General features: G+C 33.8%; 1 protein-coding gene across 2 annotated transcripts in view; it reads left to right on the forward strand.

Moving 5' to 3' along the window:
• Positions 1–21,403, forward strand: part of MS3_00004877 (uncharacterized protein) — a 32,134-nt gene that overhangs the window by 1,394 nt on the left and 9,337 nt on the right. Inside the window, exons 4-7 of one of the 2 annotated variants that reach the window (XM_012939804.3) lie at positions 1,173–1,334; positions 5,823–5,921; positions 14,130–14,252; positions 15,180–18,159. In XM_012939804.3, the coding sequence (XP_012795258.3) occupies positions 1,173–1,334; positions 5,823–5,921; positions 14,130–14,252; positions 15,180–15,224 (429 nt within the window). In that variant the 3' untranslated portion in view covers positions 15,225–18,159. Of the gene's footprint in view, positions 1–1,172; positions 1,335–5,822; positions 5,922–14,129; positions 19,585–21,403 lie in introns of those variants that run through there. The other variant, XM_051212852.1, reaches the window with a different exon arrangement.

Raw genomic sequence — 21,403 nt, forward strand, 5'->3', positions numbered from 1 at the left:
AAATCGTATTCTACTGACTTTACTCGACTATGTCTTGCATGTTAATGAAGAGCTTTTGACACCTTACAGTATTCATTGGGTGCAGATCGCAGTTAGTCCGAAATACCATCCGTGCTGAATGTTTCATTAGTATTTTAGTAAAAGTGTCATAAACGTTCACAAGTAGCATAGATATTCAGTGAAATTTATCTTTATCTAAGCTAACTTCACTGTATAGACATTGGATTTTATTGGTTTTTGTTTGGACTGGTAAATTAAGATACCTTGTCATATTACGTTGCCCGCGCTTTTACTATTTGATTGAACTCAGTGTTGTGAAATTCTGTAAAACTATTTCCAAACTAATTTGGTCACCTCCCCTATTCTGTGCGACGTATGTACCAGTATTGTGCAAAAATTATATGCAGTTTACATGATTATTAAATGAACAGGTTTTTGTGAAGATGTAATTACGTAAACCGGTTTTTATTGTGTTCGAAGTCAAGAATGTTCTGTGTATCTGTATTAACACTATGAAGCTCGTATATAGTGAATTCATGTCTCTAGACAGGGAATTCGGACAAGTAAATATATCAGCGTAAACTGTAGACAAATTTCCACTAAGTTCATTTACCGCATTTCTCAACTGGAAGACGTGACAAGATTATGATTTATGAACGAACCAATGAGATCTTGGATTTCGGCGCAAAATTCTTCATCTGTTTGGCTAAATAGCGTTTTGGCATTTTAGCTGATGTCATTTCGTGATGAAAACCCTAAATCTAATTCCTAACCCTAACCATCAACTTTAAATCATAGTTCTAATTCCTCACATCTGTTTATAACCTTGATTTAGCCCTAATATGTAAGTAGACGTTCTCAAGGCCACTTTAGCATCGCTCAAAGATTGTCCATAAATTATAATCTCACCGAAGATATTTGTTGTTTTAATACTCTTGAAGTTCAGCGAAACTATTAGATCTTGCATTATTATTATTGTTAACTCGTCAATCATCACTTCAATTCATTATGTGACACTAATGCTTTTAATCGTGTTAGTCATAATGATTGGAGCTAGCATTATTTTTGATAACCAAAGTTAAAATTTCTCAGAAATAACTTTTGTGATATTTTTAGTACCATGGTGACGTATTGGATACATTAATTTCCATATATATGTTTTCGGTTGTTAGGCTCATCAGTTAAGTCCGGAAAAATGGGCGGAAGTTGAAGTGATCTACATAGATATTGGTGATATTTCTCAGGCAGACAAAGATTATAACCCTAATGAAGATCCTACAACTTTTCGCTCTGAAAAGACTGGTCGTGGGCCCTTAAAACCGAAATGGTGGGAGGTAATTTATCTGTAGAATCTTTCTGTTACTTTGTGGATATGTGTATACATATGTAGCTGTGATTGTTCAAAAACTGTGTTTTACATTATCCGCTTTTATTTTTTTTGATCACTTTCTACGTTGATTTCATTTATGTAATGCACAGGCTGTGATGATGTGTTGAGTCCCAGTTGTTATATCTAGGTGAGATTTCTGACTATTTCATTCTGTAAAGACGTGGAGAGACGATGCTAAGATTACCAGTTATCTTGTATTGCTGTAAGTCATTTAATCATATCTCCTTCCATAAAGACATTCATTTTACAACCAATTTGTAGTTGATACAATTCTATTTGTTAACTTAGTAACCTGGCACACAGGTTCATGTGATCTGATTTGGGCTACATTTGTTGTGTAAGTGCTGGTGACACGATTACCTAACAGCTCAAGCTAAGTTCAGATCCCCGACTTATCAGTCAGTTTTAACAGAATGAGGATATGTAGTTGTTCTATCGAAGCTTACTAATAAGATTAGTTGCCTTATATTTAGTAATTAACGGATAGGTACTTTAATCACTAAACTGCTGCGCTGTGTTATAGCTGATGAGATAAGTTTTGTAACTATTTTTAGTTTATCTTACAATTTGTTTTACTTCATCAGCATCCATCTGAAAAAATATTTACTGAAGAAATTATGGTCGCATAATGTCCGGTCAAACTTTAGTTGAAGGCTCCACTTTCTATTAAGATCAAAACAGTGCATTCTTTTTCCTTAGTGGTGTAGACCAACTTACTCAAGCTAATTCATCTAGGATAGTAATCATTTGTGAATTGCTTTATTTCAATCAGAATAATGTTGCATAACAATCGTAAATAATAGGAATCAAAGCCTACTAGCTAAGTTTATGTGTCTGGTAGCTAGCTAGGGAGAACGATACTAACCAGTTACTCAAATTGAAGGCGAGTTTGAGATATGAGACTTGTTGATTAAAAACCTAGTGCTGTAAACATTAACCAACCGCTCCATTTTTAGGTCTGTATTTGTGTAATAATGTGTCTCTCATTGTTCTTACTTTGAAACTAAAATATTGTAAACTACAGTAAACCTTATAATCTTACTTTTTGGTATCATTTGGTTTGTTGTAAAATAATCATCCAAGTTTATGTTGTACACATACTAAGCGAAATCATTGGTTGGAAACTTTGAATGGCATCACTCTGAATCATTTTTCATCTTTTAGATCTTATGTTCTACTGTCCCTTCATATATACCTTTCCACTCTATCGTTTCAAGCTATATTCTCTAGTGTTCAGTTATTCTCACTTTATTTATTTATTTGAACATATGAATATTGGTACAAAAGATCATCAAATACATGTGCACCACACAAGTCACTTGATTTGTGCGTGGGCTGTGATACTGTCTGGGTGCCCAGACTGAAGCATTTTGGTTACTAATAAATTATTTCCACCTGTTTTACACAATCCATCGGATCATATTCTTCTCATCGTGACAATGTGATATGACAACTTTGTCAAGCTCTACCTTGATATTTCCTGGTATTATTGACATACCATTTATGTCAATAATACTATACCATTTATCCCGACCGTTGTTGCTACCTTGACGTGGTGGTCGGGCTTGCTTCTCGTGATGAACCAATCGAGCTGTACTGGCTGGAACAACCGTTCCTCAAGGTCCTACCATGCCAGACAGGTCGGTTGAAGAACGGTAAGGCTAAAAGCGGCAAACCCAAGGTCCGAAGGCGAAGTCGTACTGCTGACTGTACAGAGGTGTGACAGCAGTAAGGTGTTTCCTTCAGACAGCCAGCATAACAGCAATGCTGCCTTCCTCCAAGGAGGGGTAGGGTTAGAAAACATCGACCCTAAATTGCACACCTCACCTTATCCCACGGATATCTGTCTCCGGCGTTAAGGTCCCAACAAATACGGAGCTAACACGAAGATTACTCATAAATAGGTCGTGTGTGACTGACCTCAAGCAGTTGTCCCTTGGGCACTGTGATCACGCTCTCAGGTCACTAAGACCACCCACAACTCAATTTCCTTTTCAATGTACCTTTAGAAGAACTCTTCCATGGTGTGGGCAACCGGGAAGTGATAACCACCCTCGTACTTCTAACAGAACTCAAGACCGACTGATTGACTGACATACCATTTATCGTCATAGATTTTGTCAATAACTTCTTTTCACTTACTACAAAATATCCACTTATGGTAATGTTTCATATGTATATTGTTTTCTAAACATACTTTTAAAAATAAATTAAACTTTTTCAATTGTTTTTTTAAAGCTAATCTTTATTTGTTATTGTATAGTTATTTATCTTTGAACTATCCATTCTACTATAACAATAATGATTATTATTATTAATTACTATCATTTCAATATGTTCATTCTTGTTCATTTATATTGTTTCCTCTGTCTCTTATTGTCAAATCCTGTTGTGTTTCAACCTTAATAGGTCAAAATATGAAAAAAAACGAGGTCATACACATTTGTATATTTCAATATGTATCAAGTTCTCACTATTATTGTTATTATTATTATTATTATTACTATTATTATTGTTATTATTATTATTCACTTATATATTTTCACCCTGGATGGACATGATAACGGTGGTATATTTCCTTTCTAAATAAACTTTTATCATAAATTAGGTGACTTAAACTACTTTTCAAAAAGTGGTAATCGTATGCTTAAATCAATTAGTTACAGTTCTACTTTAAGATAGTAACCTGTTTGTCTTTACACATATGTATAACTTTCTTTGAGTTGTATTATGATAGGTTTCTTAGGCTTATAGAATGCATAGTTTGATGCAAATCAAATAACAGATAGCCTTGACTAGGACGTTATGAAGTGATGTCATCGATATATGTCGTATCTCCTCGATCTTCTCTTGAGTTTCTTATCCAGTGTTGAATGTTGAGGTAACTTTTTTTCAAGTGGCCAAACTAAAATTTGACACCAATCCATGAAATCACTAACTGTTCGACTTAGTTATGAGTCTGAGATCCATGTGATGTGACCACGATCATTGGTTGGAGACTTTCGATGAGATAAATCAGAATCGGTCACAGTGGTACAGATCCACTCCTAAGTCATAGGTCTCAACATTATTTTGTACTTCTTATTATTTCTTTCATCTTAAACTATATTCTACAATGTTGGATCATTCTCATTTTCACTGATACTATTATTATTTCAGCTATCCATCTTGTCAGTTTTATCTGGCTACACCAATATGGTATGAAAACTTGAGCTAAATTTCGGAGTATTCCATCACTCTCAGACGAAATGATCACATTGCTATTCATGCGGAGATTAGGGATCGTGTGATCAAACAGTGACAATAATTCAATTAGTGTCACCATCTTTAAAGGCCGGATTCATTGGCTTGAGCATGTTTTATGAATATCGTTCGAGCAACTTCCATATCTTGCATTTTATTGCCGACGCTGATACTGGTTGAAAAAGAGAAGTGTTTAGTTTATAACATAGACCCGAGCTACCAAACAAAGTTGTATAGAGCCGGTATTTGTCGGTCTCTATTTAATGTCAAACAGATAACACAACTCACTGGCTTAATGTGTTACCAGACATGACTCAAAGCATAAACCACTGGTCATCCTGTTGTAATTTTTGTTGACTTTCTTTTAAAAGTGAAAAAAGGAATGTTTCTAATTGTATTTTTTATACGTGATCTGCTTATCCCATTATTCACTGCTCTTGTTCACTCATATTTACAATTTATTGTTTTTTTATCGTCACCTTTCTTTATGACCCCGCAGTCCCACGTTCTTATTCTGTATCGCATATTTATTTCGGTTCTCCTTTGTACCTGCTTCGGTTTGGGCACCCGGGCAGTATCACAGCCCTCACACATATCAAATGATATTTGTGTGGCGCATATGTATTTGGTGCCTCCTTGTACCAATATCTATGTGTTAAAATAAATAAATAAATCTCCTTTGTACCGATATTAATGTATTTTAATAAAACAAATAATTAGCTAACAGTATCAAAAGTGAGGAAAGTTACACACTAAAGATATTGTTTACTTGATAATATTTAGGACTATTCTCTATTTATCACCGAAAGCTTAAACATCACCAACTATCATGCCACTGCGTGATGTTAAGATTGCCTTGTACTAACTACTAATGACTAGACTAGAAACACTTTTGTATATGAATAATAAAGTGGGGTCATGTGATTTTTTTTCCTGAATGTTCTTCAACAACTATAAGGTTTGATTGAGTTACCTAAATTCTTAATTTTTAACTAACTTAATTATCAAATAGTATTTTGGATAAAGTATACAGTGCTATCGAATTTCTGGCTGGCTAGAAAGTATGAAGCTAACCATCATTTTATTATATAACATTAGTTTACTCAAATAAAAACCAATCGGTTTGTTTTTTCATTTAATGACCTGTCAAATTCTGTCTAGATGTCTTTATTTTACTCTTCATTTACAGAATGGTTACAAAGGACCGATTATGTGTGCATACAAACTTGTTTCATGTGAATTCAAAATGTGGGGAATGCAAGGACGTATAGAGAAAATGATTCAACGGGTATGCTGGATCTTTTGTTTACCTATAATTTTAATTACTTCTATAAATTATTATTTCCATATATGTAAATCTAACTTATCGATAACATAGTATTTTGGAGTGATATGCATATCGGTACAACATATGAGCTTTCTTCATTCCTGTATGTTAATATTCGATCATTCGATTTAGGACATGGTTATTTAAAACTATTTTATTATTTTACTGTCTAGTATTCCTTGGCCCCTGTACTTAACTTTTATGAAGATAGAGTAGTTAAAATATATTAGAGTTTATATAGGATTTACATGGAAATTTCCTAGCATCACGACAATCCATCCATACTGTTTGATTGAAAATAGACTAATGAACGCATTCTGATTTAAGCCTGACCTGGACCTGTCGTACTAACAGAAATAAAATGTAGTTTAATGTAACTCATTTAACAAGTATAGGATTCAAGCCGCCATAGTTATTTAGCTGATCTGCCCTGAGGGGGTAGAAAACTCTGGTTCCAAACCAGTGGTGAACATGGGCTCCAGGATCCTGAAGGAACAAATAGCATATGAACCTCTTGTTGCTCACCGGCTACTATGGGACTGCATCTCGTAACTTTGCTCCACTGTCTTGTAGATCAGACCTCTAGATCAAAGGCTCGGGGTGTGGCTCCCTAAGAAGACCATCTGCTGCGATTTGGGTGACCGGGTAATATTCCAGCTCTTAGACAAATCGAATGGCGAAGTGTAGCTCATATATATATATATATATATATATATATATATATGGTGCTTCCTTGTACCAACGTTTGTGTTTAAATAAACATAAATATATAAATAAATTGACCCAACCAATATGATTTTGACGAGTATTTATGTTTCACAGTTTAGGATGCATTCATTAGCGCTTTTGAACTCAGCATCTAGCACTTCTTAAAGTTTAAGTTTCCTTCCACTTGTTGTCTTCTGTCCAAGTGCTTGTTATTTGACACTCGAACATTCAAAACAAACTTCCCAAATTATGTAACAGTTTTTTATTTGTGTATATTTTTTATCGAAAATCCTTTGTTAAAGTGTATAATGTCAAAAAGTATAGACATGACCGTAATATTGATGGCTTATTAGTATAGAAAACACGATTTTCAGCCAACTGGCTACATGTTTGAACCCTGTTACATCTACTTTTGCTCTATTGTATAATGAGTTTTATCTATTGAGACATGTATTAGGCATGCCCTGGTAGGTACAGTCTAGCAGATTGGTTTCTTCGTAGTTATCGTAACCAGTAATTGGCAGTGTCAGGTGATATAACTCAGAATCATTCACGATGGCACGGACGTATTCATTCCCTCAAATCTTAATTTTAACATTACCTATTACTTTTTATCTTACCAACTCACCCTTTGTTCCTAAATCATCATACTGTATATGTCTAGTTGTTTCTGGTACTACTGATACTGTTATTACTTGTACTACTCTGGCATTTTTAAAAATAACTTCATCTCGTTGTGGTCATATAATGTGTTAACGTGGACCGAAGCTTGTATATGTTCCCGCATTCCACGTTGCTTCTAACTGACCAAAATCAGTCAGCTACAACGTAGGACCAGGCACATATATGCATCGGTCCAAGTTGCCGTATCTCATTACCACAGCAAGATGAACACTGGATTCACAGAAGTGGTTAGTTCAATGGTAGTAATATATAAAAGAAAGATTGCATATAAGGAAGAAAGAAAGATATAAAGCAATTTTAATCTCATATTTTAAGGGAAGACAAAGAGTGTATGCACTGAATCCATTGTGATCGATTCTGAGGCATGTCAGACAGAGTCTCCAACCATTGGTTACGATAGTCATGCAGACCCCAATCAAGTAGTCTGCATCTGCCAACATGGCTCAGACTAGAAGTTAGTGACTTCAAGCACTGATGCCACGTTTTGGTTTGGCCGACTCTAATTTTTCTTCAACCATCCCCAATACCAGTCAGCACTAAGCATCGTGGTAATCGGAGTTCAGGCATACGCAACACGTGACCCAACCATCTTGGTCAATAAAAATTTACAACCTCATCAACTGATTTACCATCATTCCCTAATACCCTGCGTCTAACCTCACTATTACTTACCCGATGATCCCAGCAGATGCCAGCAATATTTCTAAGGCATCTGTGGTCAAATACTAGTAGCTTACGAGTATCCTCCACTCTTAATGTCCACGTTTTGCAGCCGTGAAGTAGAACAGAACGAACTGCCGCTCAGTATACTGACCAAAATATAGTCAGATAATATTACTTGACCTCACAGGACCAATATAGTTCTATCCTATGTATATTAACCTATACATACATAACTAAATAATATTATGACATATTTTTATGTATTACTGTGCTTTTTTTCTACTGAAAGCTGCAAATGATGTATATTCTGTAATGTATCCATGTTTGATTAGTGAATTTCCATATATATGTCATGAAAGTGGTTTAAATGATGAAACTTATGGAAATACTTAAATTCCTAAAAATGATTTCGAATCATAGATGGTTTCAATTTGCTAATGTAAGCACTATTCTTTTTTTCTTTTAAGGATAAGCAAAAGTGTGAAAGTGGTTCATGATAACAGCAATAATAATTCTTCTGTAGTTGAAATCCATATGTTTATGACACATGCTACACTTTTGAACGACCGATTTTTAATGGTCACTTGATAGTTATATATATGTGAATTGATTTAATGATAAACCACATGTGATTGACATATTCGGTCACTTTTGCTTCAATTAAGTTTTTAAAAAAGTGTGCTAATCATGTGTGAGTATTCACTAAAGGTTTCAAATGTACATGTTTTGCCTACTTCTAGTTCATAAGTTAGTTACTTGTAATTATTTTGAATATTGTGACGAGAGTACTGTGACTAAGCAGCAATCAGCTCTAATCAGATAATCTCCAGTATACACGTATATATATATATATATATATATATATATATATATATATATATATATATATATATCCTGATTTACATAGGTGACAGTTAATTAATCAAGAAAATGGTAGATTGTTGGCATCCTTCAACGACCATTAATCAGTACTTTTATCATAGTAACAGTTAATTAGTATTTGGTTATGAATTAACACTGTATTATAATGATATAACTGTCAGTTTATACTTATAGATTAGGTACGAACACAGTCAAACAGGGAAGTATTGAAATCGCATGATTTACACATAAGGCGTCTAAGAATCGATTGTGATGGAGTTCTGTTCTTTGAGTTGGATGGTCTAGTTGAAGAGCTTTCATCGTTATTCTAAACGACATCATCAACACAAATCTTAGTTAGAACTGAATTGTTCGAATTTCTGCACATATGGCTCACAGCTTGTCCTGTAGACTTCGATGTTGTTTGGTTATTGTGAACCTTTAACATGTTATTGTTTACTTCTTTATTTTAGTTGTATCTTCCATTGATTTGGTTTTTGGCTCTATATTTGTATCTCTGTATTAGTAATACTGAGGTCCAACTGTGTATTCTAGCAAAGTAACTATGTCACCATGCTGAAACACTAACTTCACTGGCTTCCACATCGTGTATTTTTTGCTTATGTTAGTACTGGTTCAGAAATACATAGAGATAGTCAACTTTTGAAATGTCATTATTGTACGGGACTGGAATCTGTAGGTTCATCATAACTCTTTGATTGGGTTTTTAAAGACAATATAACTCAATAACTTGAGTCATTAAATGTGGCTCGGAATAGAAAGCAAAAGGTATTCTGCTATAGTCTTCTTTTAAGCTCTTTCGTTAACTAAAACAAGTTTTTCCTTGGCTGTATTTTCAACCAAACTCCATCTCTTATTAAATACTGTTCTTGTTACTTTATTGACTTAAGAGCCTCATTCCCACTTCAGTTTCTTCACAATTTATGTGACCCACACTTTTTGGTGCTTTATTGTATTATCAAAATTGACATATGATATAGATAAATGAATAGGTAGTTTTTCTCTACAGTACAGTACCCCTTCGTTTCAACACTTTTTATTAGTTAGTAAACTGAAGTCAAAACGGTTTATTACAAATTTGAGTATAATATTATTCTATTAAATGTGTATTAAAACACGGAGCAAATGATAGAATGATGCACAAAAAATAGACAAACAAAAATCTCATAAACATAGTTCCCTTTATTATCTTGAAGAGAGCAAAAACAAAGATTGGTGCTAATCTCGAAAGAACCAAGCTCAAAAAATCGATTGATGAAATGGTTTATTATTCGAGGTATGTTTACAACACCTTCATCATGTGTAATAATCAACAACACACAACAAATTTGTTGAAACTTTTCAACGAAATTCATAAAAGTATCCATTTTACTATGGAGCATTAAAATGTGAACCACGTTCCATTTTCTCGACATCACACTAAAACAAAGAAAGGATGGCACAGTCCATCAATTCAGTCTATCAAAAAAACAGAATGGGATTTATCACAATTGCAATAGCTTTTGTCCATTCCGTTACAAAAACGCACTGGTTAAAACATTTCATAGAACAGAAAGAATATTTACTGTGGATACGCTAGAAGTGGAACTAATGAATGTGAAAAAGACTAAAGGCTGCATTGATAAGAGCTTATCCTGCAACTAAACTGTTGTCCGAAATAACATGTTCTTTAACACAATTAAAGGTCGATAGGTATCCCTTTCATGTTACCACCAACTGTATATACAAATCCATATGTATCTGCCGAAGCAGTTACATCGGTAGAACAGAAAAGAGAGCCTACGTCCGATCCAAATAACATATTCCAGAAAGTCTTAGACCAAATGTATTAAAAGCATTCAACAGTGCCATCTCTAGACACCTTGGCACAGGACGTCAAGTAGATAGACTGAAGTTATTCAAGGTGGTTAGCAACAATTTGCTAGAGCTACAGAAATTAATGGTCTAAAACTTGGTCTATGTGTCCAGAAAAAAGTGATAAATCTTTCTTTGCCCTGGTAACATTACATCCTTTTTATTGCGTCATTCATTATTTCAACTCTTTCTGAAGTTGGATTACATCATTGCCATTTTTATTCAATTCATATCTTTATTACCATTAATCTGTTTTCAGTTGTTTCACTACTCAGTCATCTAATGTTTGTTAACTCTAAACATTAGTTCAATGTTATGAAACTTTACACGCTTTATTTATTTACCTGAAACAAAAGATTTTTTATGACCTTATTAATTCTATTGGAATCTTCACTACATCGTGATATACAAATTCATCTCAAATCACCCTTGTATTTATAAGTATGTCAATATCTATAATATATTATAGATTGTAAGCAACTGATGACATTATTTTATTTGTTTATTTGAGCACATAAACGTTGGTACAAAGGGGCGTCGAATGAATATACGCCACACAAGTTACTTCATTTGTGTGTGGGTTGAGATACTGCTGGGGTGCCCAAACCGAATCAGGTGGTTTTCTTTGGGGCCACACCCGAAGCCTTCGACCTAAAGGTCTGACTCACACGGTTGTGTAGCAACGTCAAGAGATTCAGCTCCATGGTATCCGGCAACCAACGATTGGTTCATACGCCGTTTGAGCCCATGTGCACAATTGGTTTGAAATGAAGTTTTTCCGACTCTCCGTGCCCACCAACCCGGTTAAAGTGGCGGACATTCGCTTTTCGTCCTCTCATTTTCGTAAACAACACCCGTGCCACGAGAAGGTAGTGAGTAGGACTTCCGCGTGGCTATGTGAAAGCATTTGGAGCAAGAGCTGACTCTTCCCTTCCTCAGTCGTACCAGATGGGGGCTTAATCAGAAACTAACCAAATAATTCTGCATTAATCTTTGTTTTTTTACTTTCTTCAAAACAAAAATCTGTCATTCGTAGCGTGTGTTTTTTTACTTTACTAAACATATTTGATTGTTTTTGTCTGAATTGTTCCATGTATTGTTTATTGTTTTACAATATATGAAATAATTAAACTCTAAATAACTTCCTAATTGTTTAATTTATTTGCAATATTTTCAATGTTTACTCATAATCAAAACGGTAATGTTTTACAATTATAGTAGCAGTTAACTTTTAGTTACTGGGTCACATGTTCGAATTTTGGATTGTTTATTTCAATTTGGAAAATTCATTATGACAGTTTTAGGTAGTAGTCTTTAAAAAATCTTGATCAATGCTGAATACTGTGGTCGGAAATTAGACATTGTAACTGTTAGTGGGACATAGTTTAGACTAAAGCATGCTCAATACGCGATTGCTTTGGCTAATTCTTATCCACTCAGCTCTAGTCGATACTTGGAGAACATTCTAGAATCTTCTCATGTAAAAACCATAAATATACTAACGTTTTTCCTATTGTGCTTCTTACTTCCATTTAACCTTTTTATTTGGAATATGAATCTTTTTCCTGTTCAATCATGTTCTGATTTGGGAACTTGTCAAGTGAATTGGTGTCTGAGAATACCAAGCGATAGGAATAGTTGGGAATTATAATTATTGAAATAATGTTACTAGTTAGTTAGTACTTAATACAAGGAAATGAGATAAATACTTCTTAGTTAGATATGCACTATTTAGTGTATAATAGATTATATGTATTCATGGAGTGATAAGTTTTCACTGTATAGTCATTCACTGGATCTATAGTTTTTTTGAAATTTAACTTCAGCTATATGTGACGCATGATTTTCTTACACTTTACCATTTCTTATATGATACGACAACAGTTTGACTTTGTAATCTGAGTAGTGTAACTGTTGACTTGATTACATATTCACACTTAAATCAGTACATATCATCCCATCATTGATTGGTTGAGGTATGTACATGTGTTAGAAAATGTCTGAGCAACTAACTAATTCCAAGTGCACGTATAATCAGGTTAATAAAAGTGTAATAATGATTGGTTGAGTATTGTATTCCCCCAAACGCCCTGGTACGGCCGAAGGTGTGGAGTTCACTATCCCTTTCGAAATCTTCGAATATGATAACACGTATATACACAATACCATGGAAGTCCTACTCACTACCACCTTATTGCCACAACGATGTTGCTTACGAAGTCGAAAGGACGGAAAACAAATATATGGAGCTCAAACCTGGTTGTTGGGTATGCAGCATCCATCATGAGCAGTTGGGAAACACTGATTCCAAACTAATGGTGTACAGGCACTCCACAATCCTGACAGGATAAATGGTGTATGAACGTATCATTGATCATCTGCAAGCATGGAACCGCATCTCTCAACATCGTTTAACTACTTTGTGGATGAGACCTCTGAATGAAAGACTTGAGGTTGACCCTCTAAGAAAACCGTCTAATTCGGTTTAGGTAGCCATATACTATCCCAACCTGCATGCGAATACGATGTGGCGCATATATATTTTGGTGCTATTATGTACCAATGTTGTGTTCAAATTATTAAATTAAATAAACATTTAATGTCAAATATTACAGATATGATGGAAAGAAAAGTCAAAATTCGATTGATTTGCTCATTATAAGTTTTGCTTCAACATTACTTCTGTTTTCATTGTAATGATTACTCAATGTAGTATTTGTTTTCTATTCTCGTATGATATTTTCATTCTGTATAATATACGATATTCTTATATTCCATTAACATGAACTATCCTCATTCTGTGATTTGTTATAACTCTAAGTATTTTTCATATATATGTGATTTCATTCAAATTATTAATCAAAATGGGTGTATGAATCAATATATAAATTGAGTGTATTTTTGACTAGGGTCGTCGTCGTGTTTTAGGGTTAATAAATCTTCTCTTGTAGTAGTCTTTGTGTTCTTACTTTCTCGTCGTAGGAATTGCAGAGGTCCCTCGTTCCGAGTATAAGTGATAAGCGTTTCCGACACAACGATTAGCGACGACCAGATATAACAAGTAGCATTCAACTGACGAGTTATAACAATTACTACCTATTACCTTTGTCATGATTAGTATAATGACTGACAACGCTATTGAAAAGTTGTATACAATCTTATTATCGATTTAAAGTCTTATTAAGTAGAGTGGTGGGGTGTTAAGATTTGAGCTAGTGATTAATATGAATTGATTCCCAGCATTGGGATAGGTTTCAGTCGAAGTGCAAACCAAGTCTGCGATTTTAAGTTGAATGCTTCCTTTTTTAAAATCTTTTTAACACACGATTCTTCATCCTACTAAGTTTGTATTGATCCTTATTTCCTATAAAATATTAGCAAGAACGACGCCTGTTTGCTAACTTTCATCGCCAAGTATTCTGTTGGATGGATAAATGGCACGGTTGGACAATGGAAGATGTGAGAATACATGAAGAGCAAACTAAAAAGGAATTGGAAGAAGTACGTTTTTAATTATCTTTTACAGTTCTTATAATTTGAAACATTTTGATTTGTTTGATGCCAGCTGAGGTAATGCTGTGTTCTGAAAGTCTTAAGATACATCAGTCTCACTCATCTTAAAATCCCCCCCCCTATTTTTGCTTATCTAGTTCCCCTGTCTCCATTTCAGTCAGTTAAAATATCACTAGGATTCTTCAAAATTCAGTCTGTTTACCTGATTTGCCATCACTTAGTATTTTGTTGTCTACACATCCTTCTGGTGCTGCCCCCCTCAATACTGATTTGTATTTTGAGAATAAAAAGAAATAAAAGGGTACTAATTGAATCGCAGGCGAAAAACTCATGGGTTGTTATTACTAAGTGTAGGCACGTTGTGGTTAATACCGAAGTTATCTTCACAGAATCTGCGTTAGATGATTCCTGCTAGTCATTTGGATTCCTGTATCTTATTCCAGTTTGCATTCACGGTTAAGACATATTTGCAATGTTGAGGGAACTGATGCTGTCTTTTGGATGTGATCCTGTGTGACATAGCTTCACAGTCTAAAACGTTACAGGTAAGCTGTGATGAGCCTCCTGTGTGACTGAAGTACTTACGAATGGTTGATCAATGAATAATGGTCAATGTCATGCTTCTGTGATTGTTCACCGTTGATCGAATTCTATCTGTCAAGTTGTAATGTGGTTGCTAGTCTAAATGAATTGACGTCTCAGTTAGTTGTTATTACGTTTGTCACGATTCTAGATTTTCGATTGATGCACAGTGATTGTAACTCATCAATGTGTAAATCCTTAAGATGTTGGTTTTGATTTGATTTCATCGCAAGTCGAAATCCGGGCCTTGTTGTGGTTTATACCTGAAAAAATTTATGAATATCATTATAATTGTTTTGTTTTTTGTTTTTTTCATCCTTTTTTCACATCAAGCAACGTATACAAGGCAGCTTACGAGGTCATGTCACCGAAGAGTAATAGCCAATCTATTTTGTATAATAATAGCAATCATGATTATTATACTCTGAACTGTCTGCTTGTCTCTTTATTACCATTTTCTGATTGTCTAACCTTTACCTTCGACACTTCTTATAGTACAATTCAGTTCATGTTGAGTTAATTCTTCACATCTCTATTCTTTATATATTCTTTGTGAATTCAAAGGTCTCTTCTTCATTTCCTAGTTGATTTTGATGTATTTTGCCAGTTTTATTCATATATATATATATGCCAATGTTTGGGATTCTCTTCTTGTTAAGTGTAATCTTCTAAAGGAAATTGTATTCCATAAAATTTGTGTATGTATGCAAGTGAATACGTCTACTTGTCCTCCTCCTGGTGTACTATTATCAACTATATTAAACACAATAACATGATTTGTACTTATCAAATTTTCTATTTTATTAATACAAATATGTTTTCCCATTATCTGAATAAATATTATTCATATACATTATGTTACTAAATTTACTGTACAACATTATCAGTAGTAGAGTAATAGTAGTATTGGCAATAATGTTTAAAAAAATCATAATACTCAGTTGTCAAGCCTTAAACTTGACAAAATGAATTTCAGTTCAACGAACTAAACCAACTAATCAGTCAATACCATACTACTACTACTACTCTGGATATTTGTTGATCATAACTGGTTAATCTCTATTTACTACTGAAATCACATTTTAAAAAATAGAGAAAAAAAAGAATGGAATTTGTATTTCTTTCCTTAAACTTAATTCGTTGGCGATTCATTTAGTTTTCTTTCTTTTTTTAATCTTTGTAATATTTACTTAACTGTGATTTTTCGCTCGTCTTGTTTTTCTTTTCTCCACCAACCGTTTGTACCCATTATTATTATTATTGGAAGTAGTATTATCTTACTGTACAAGTTCCTCTTCATATACGGATATACATATATGTCTATTACACCGTCTTCAGCATAACGGAAAGGTAACCCCGCTTTCATATGTTGAGCATATACACATAGATATGTATGTTATTCTCGGTGTACACTTGCATGCATTACTATATTTTGACAACCTCGTATTATTATCAATTATATTTCCTGATCAGGTTCAATACATATTTGTTTCTAATGAATAAATTTTTCAATCCATCATTTGTGATGATGATGATGAATTGGCAACAGCAACAGAAACAAAATAACAAAAAAATGGTCTGTTCGTTTGTTTGTTTGCTTCCTTTTCTGTGTAAAAGCAAACAAACAATCTCCAACAGATTTTCTTTTGTTAAAATGTATATTTAAAATGAAATTATAAATATTATCTACAAATTATTTACATAACCTAGATTGAAAGAAAAGGGGGGGAAGAGAGAACAATTGTGTGTGTATTCATTAAGGATCAGGAATAATGATTAATGATCGTATTCAATCTATAAAGATCTTATTATTAATAAGATTATATAGATTTATATATATATATATATACCTATGTATTCCTCAACTACCTCTCTGTTTATTCCTTGTTAACATTCCTTTCTCGTTTCTTTTTTTTTTGGTTTTTCGTTATTGTTATTGTTGTGAACTTCTTTGGAGAAATTTTTTTTAAAGAAACATAGCAACACCCTTCTATAATACTAATGATGATAATTAAAAGAAAAAAACAATAATAATAAACAAAATTCTATTTATCATTGCATATTTTGTAGTTAGATACTTAAAGGTAATCAACATAGAAGGTTGTATATATATTAACTTAAGTTTCATAATAGTTAGCGCCTCTCTACAATAAGATATACTTGTAATCATGTCAGATTTGAATTGTGTAAGATTTCAGTATTTATGTGTTATGTTTGTCTATTTCTCTATTTAATGATAATCAAACTCCATTGATGATCATAAGTGGTATTCTATATTAACTTGGATAAATTTTCTTTCTATTTAAAACTGTCCTGTTGTTGGTGTAGTGAAATTCTCTATCTTTGCATACATTTCATATAGTGATTATTTTGTAAGTTATGTATAGATTATCAGAAATAATTTAGAAGGAGGTCACTTAGAAAAAACGTTACTTTACTTTCTTATGCCTGTTAATCTTCATCAAGGAGCATAGGTCACCAACCAACACTTTTCATCCAACCCTGTCCTGGGCCTATGCCTTCGGTCTCACGCTAACAATTAGTCATTAGGCCACTGAGCCGACATCCAACAGTATTAATCTACAATTTCAACCAATTTACTCCGCGACCATCTAAATTTGTCTTCGGTCATTAACTGACTCACACCCGACACGATTAAACTCCATTAGTCACAGCTCCTCAATATTACTTCGAGAATTACCTCTTAAAGCTAGTCATTAGTGACCACATGGTTACTATCAGCATAATTTACTTTTATTTTTATCCCTGATAAGTTATACTGACAGTAAATAATTAGTTTCATAGTCAATTAGTTGATGAATTTATCTTCCGTGAGGTAGTAAAGTTATTTCAGGTCAATTTGTGTTTCAGAGATGACTGAAGGAAGGAGCGTTCACTGCACTTATTGTACTTATGGTATGAACTACAAACAGTTTAGTCTGTTCAACAAAAAAACTTTGTTACATTCCTGTAGAAGTAAACATTTGAAAATGCATTCATATTAATTTAGTTGAATTCATGTGTCGACCCAAGCTAGACCATCATTGAAAACGTGGAAGTATTAGATGGAAGTTTCGTTTTAGTCCGGGACTACTCAGAAGTGTACATCCACGATCTCACCGAAGGAATTCGGACCCACGACCTTCGGTCAAACGCGCGAATGCCTAAGCTCTAGACCACTGAGCCGACTGGCATCCAACTTTGATTAATCCGTAATTTGCTCAATCTTTCATTCATCGTCTGAGGTAGATACCTGGCTCTACCCAACAAGGATAAGACAATTTTTTTTAATTCTGTATACAAAATGTAATTGGTAAGTACGACTTAAAGTAATATTTGACTAGTAATCTAAGTAATCCAATCCATTCGGTAAAAGTTTCTGGCATATATGTAACGACCGAAATGCCAATACTCGCTTTGAACGCAGAACTAACAAACCAAAATTTATTTGATTAGACCAGACTACGTTCTTCTGTACAGCGTACAAAGCGTTTATGAGTTACTCGTATTAAATTATATCAAAACACACACTCTGTGCTCAATTTCAATGGTTCTAATCTAAGAAAGTGAACAAATATCAAAAATACCTCAAATAGTACAACCTTTGTTATACAGTCAAGGGTTTCTCTAACGCAAATCAGCATGCTGAGAATCGATAAAAATATTTCCAACACGATATCTATCTGCAGGGATCCCATCAATCTTTTCAAAAAGATAATCAAAGTGTAACAATCACATACTGGACCCCACTGTGATCTTGAGCTTGTAGCGTGACGTCGAGTCCCAGTTGACTATGAACACCACTACAAAGAAACACGTGCCAAATAAATCAGAAGGCGAATGCGGAGTAGAACCAAGTTTATTTCGCTGGCGATCTCGTGGTATCGAGCGAATACCGAGGTCGCGCCAAGAAAAGGCACAAGCGGAGTGGGCAGGAAAAAGTACGTGCGAAGAAGGTCACGAACCGCACAACAGTAATGGAGTGTAATGAAAGCACAAAATGTCTGTCATTAGCATAGTTAAACAAAAGCACATTAAAACAAGCACAGGTACAATTGGTTATAATAATAATAATTGTTTTCATTAAACCAATCGCGTTCTGATAAAAGTAAGTCACTACAAGCTTAATCAAACATGACCTTATTTTCAAGTAACAAAATGTAAGTAATTAATCAGTCACATAATAAAAGCTTAAACAAGAAGGATTGAAGAACACAAAGTGTAGTTAAAAGAGATCTGAATAAAGATTAAAGTACATGACAAGGAGAAGAAACAAATAAATGACAGTACTGTCCAATGAAATGTTGTGCAAGGATTTTCAACGTTTTCTCTCCATTACAATTTACATCGTTAAAAATGTAACAACTTAAAACACAATAAAACTGCGTACTGTTTTTTCTCATCGATCTATATTGAAATATTAACCTAGAACTAATCATTTCATCAAAAAACCTGGTTGAAAATTAAAGAATTAATATAAAAAATAGTGGGCGGCAAAACAACGTAGTATCAGTGCTTGAAGTCACTAACTTCTAGTCTGAGCAATATTTGTAGATGCAGACTACTTGGTTGTGGTCCACGTGACTATCGTAACCAATAGTTGGAGACTCTATGTGATATAGCTCAAGATCGACCACAATGGCGTAAATGCATACACTCTCTGTCTTCCCTTAAACTAAGAGATTAAAATCGCTTGATATCTTTCTTTCTACCAACTAATTCTTTCTTCTTGTATTATATCCTTATATGCAATCTTTCTTTTATATATTACCACCATTGAATTAACCACTTCTGTGAATCCGGTGTTCATCTTGCTGTGATAATGAGATATGGCAACTTGGACCGATGCATATATGTGCCTGGTCCTACTTTGTAGCTAGCTGATTGACTGATACAAAATAGTAAACTTCCAGTTTATTGAATAAAGCTTGTCATAGTGATATAACGCATCAAGGTTATATGTTAAAAATAAAAATGAATTAAACTGTATGGAAGGTTTATTCAATCAAGCTTTAAAGCTAATAGAAACCAAGAGGTACAAGATCATTGTTTCACCTCAATATTGGACTCCTCAACATAGTACATTCATGATTCCGTTATTATCTTTGAACGGAATAGATTTCTACAAATATCTTACCTAATTATTAATTTCAATTTATAGTGGATTATATTCATGATAATTCATAAGGCTTTGTATATCAATCGTTCTGATAACCGTTATTAAATAAATCCCAACGGTGCAAGGATTCAGTAAGCAACACAAAGCTCCAACTAAAGTTTATTATTGAATGGCACAGATCAGTAAACCAAAAGCAAATTAAGCGAATAAGCATATATATATGTGTATCATAGTTATCCTGTCCAGTTTAACATTTATTTGCAAAAGCAGACATCTTTTTTTTTAGGTATCTTTGTTTGCCGGGGGGGGTTATTTTAGTAGCACCTCTCTTACACTTAAGTTTGTTTACATTTAATTTTGTCAAGCTGTTCAACTAACTTATTCAAAATACAGTGTCGTTGGGATAGTAACAATTTGATATTATTATTATCATCATATATACCTGATCAAATAGTACAGCCTACAAACACATTCCTCTAACTAGCTTGAATATTAGTTGCTCAAATATCTCAATGGCTCATTCGCATATATATATATATATATATATATATATATATATATATATATATGTTAAACTGGACAGGATAACTATGATACACATAAAATATCGAAGTTTACAGATTAAGATATAAGATGAGACCACTATGCAAACCAACATTTGTTATGTATGTCTGAGTTCGTGCACATCCGTGAGGCCAGATTAAATAATGATAAAAGTATACAAAATGTGTCTAATTTTATGATAGGTGATGTAGACTTAATGATGAGCATATACAAATCAAAGAGGGAGAAAACTTATTTATATCCAAAACAGTGAAAGAAATTATTGATTCAAATTTGTGGATATATACCGTTGCGGCCACTTAAATTTTCGACTATGTCTCGTTGCTATTGTGGTCTCTCTAGCTTTCTTCACTTCCGTACGTTGATGATTGAGACTAACGTTTCGGTGGTGTTAGAGTTTTTGAAGGATCTAAACTTGTCGGTTGATCATCACTTTCAATGAGAGCTGGTTTAACTTAGTTGATGTTAATCACATCCGTCTTAACAGCTTTTTCTACAGTAACTGTTTTATCTATCTTCTCATCCACTTTAAACGGGCTATCATAATTCAGCTACAAAGGAGATTATACATTGTCTTTTCCGATGAATTTATGAGTGCTATTATTCAGTTGCTATGGTACATATACTCGTCTCTGCTGTTATCTAGGACGCATTATTTTTAAATCGTTCATGTATGCTTTTAGACATTGTAAGTGTTATGACTTTTGCTCCTGTCAATTATCCCCTGGTAAAATCGCCAATAAGAATGCCGATCCATATGACCTTATTATTGCGCTAAATCAATAGTGCGTTAGTCAGGACTGGCAGCTTTGCGTCAAACATGAGTCCTTACTGGTCCTGTATGTAACAATTTCTCGCCCAACCCAGCCTTCAA

This window comes from Schistosoma haematobium, chromosome 3 (genome assembly GCF_000699445.3).
Source record: "Schistosoma haematobium chromosome 3, whole genome shotgun sequence".
Taxonomy (NCBI): Eukaryota; Metazoa; Platyhelminthes; class Trematoda; order Strigeidida; family Schistosomatidae; genus Schistosoma; species Schistosoma haematobium.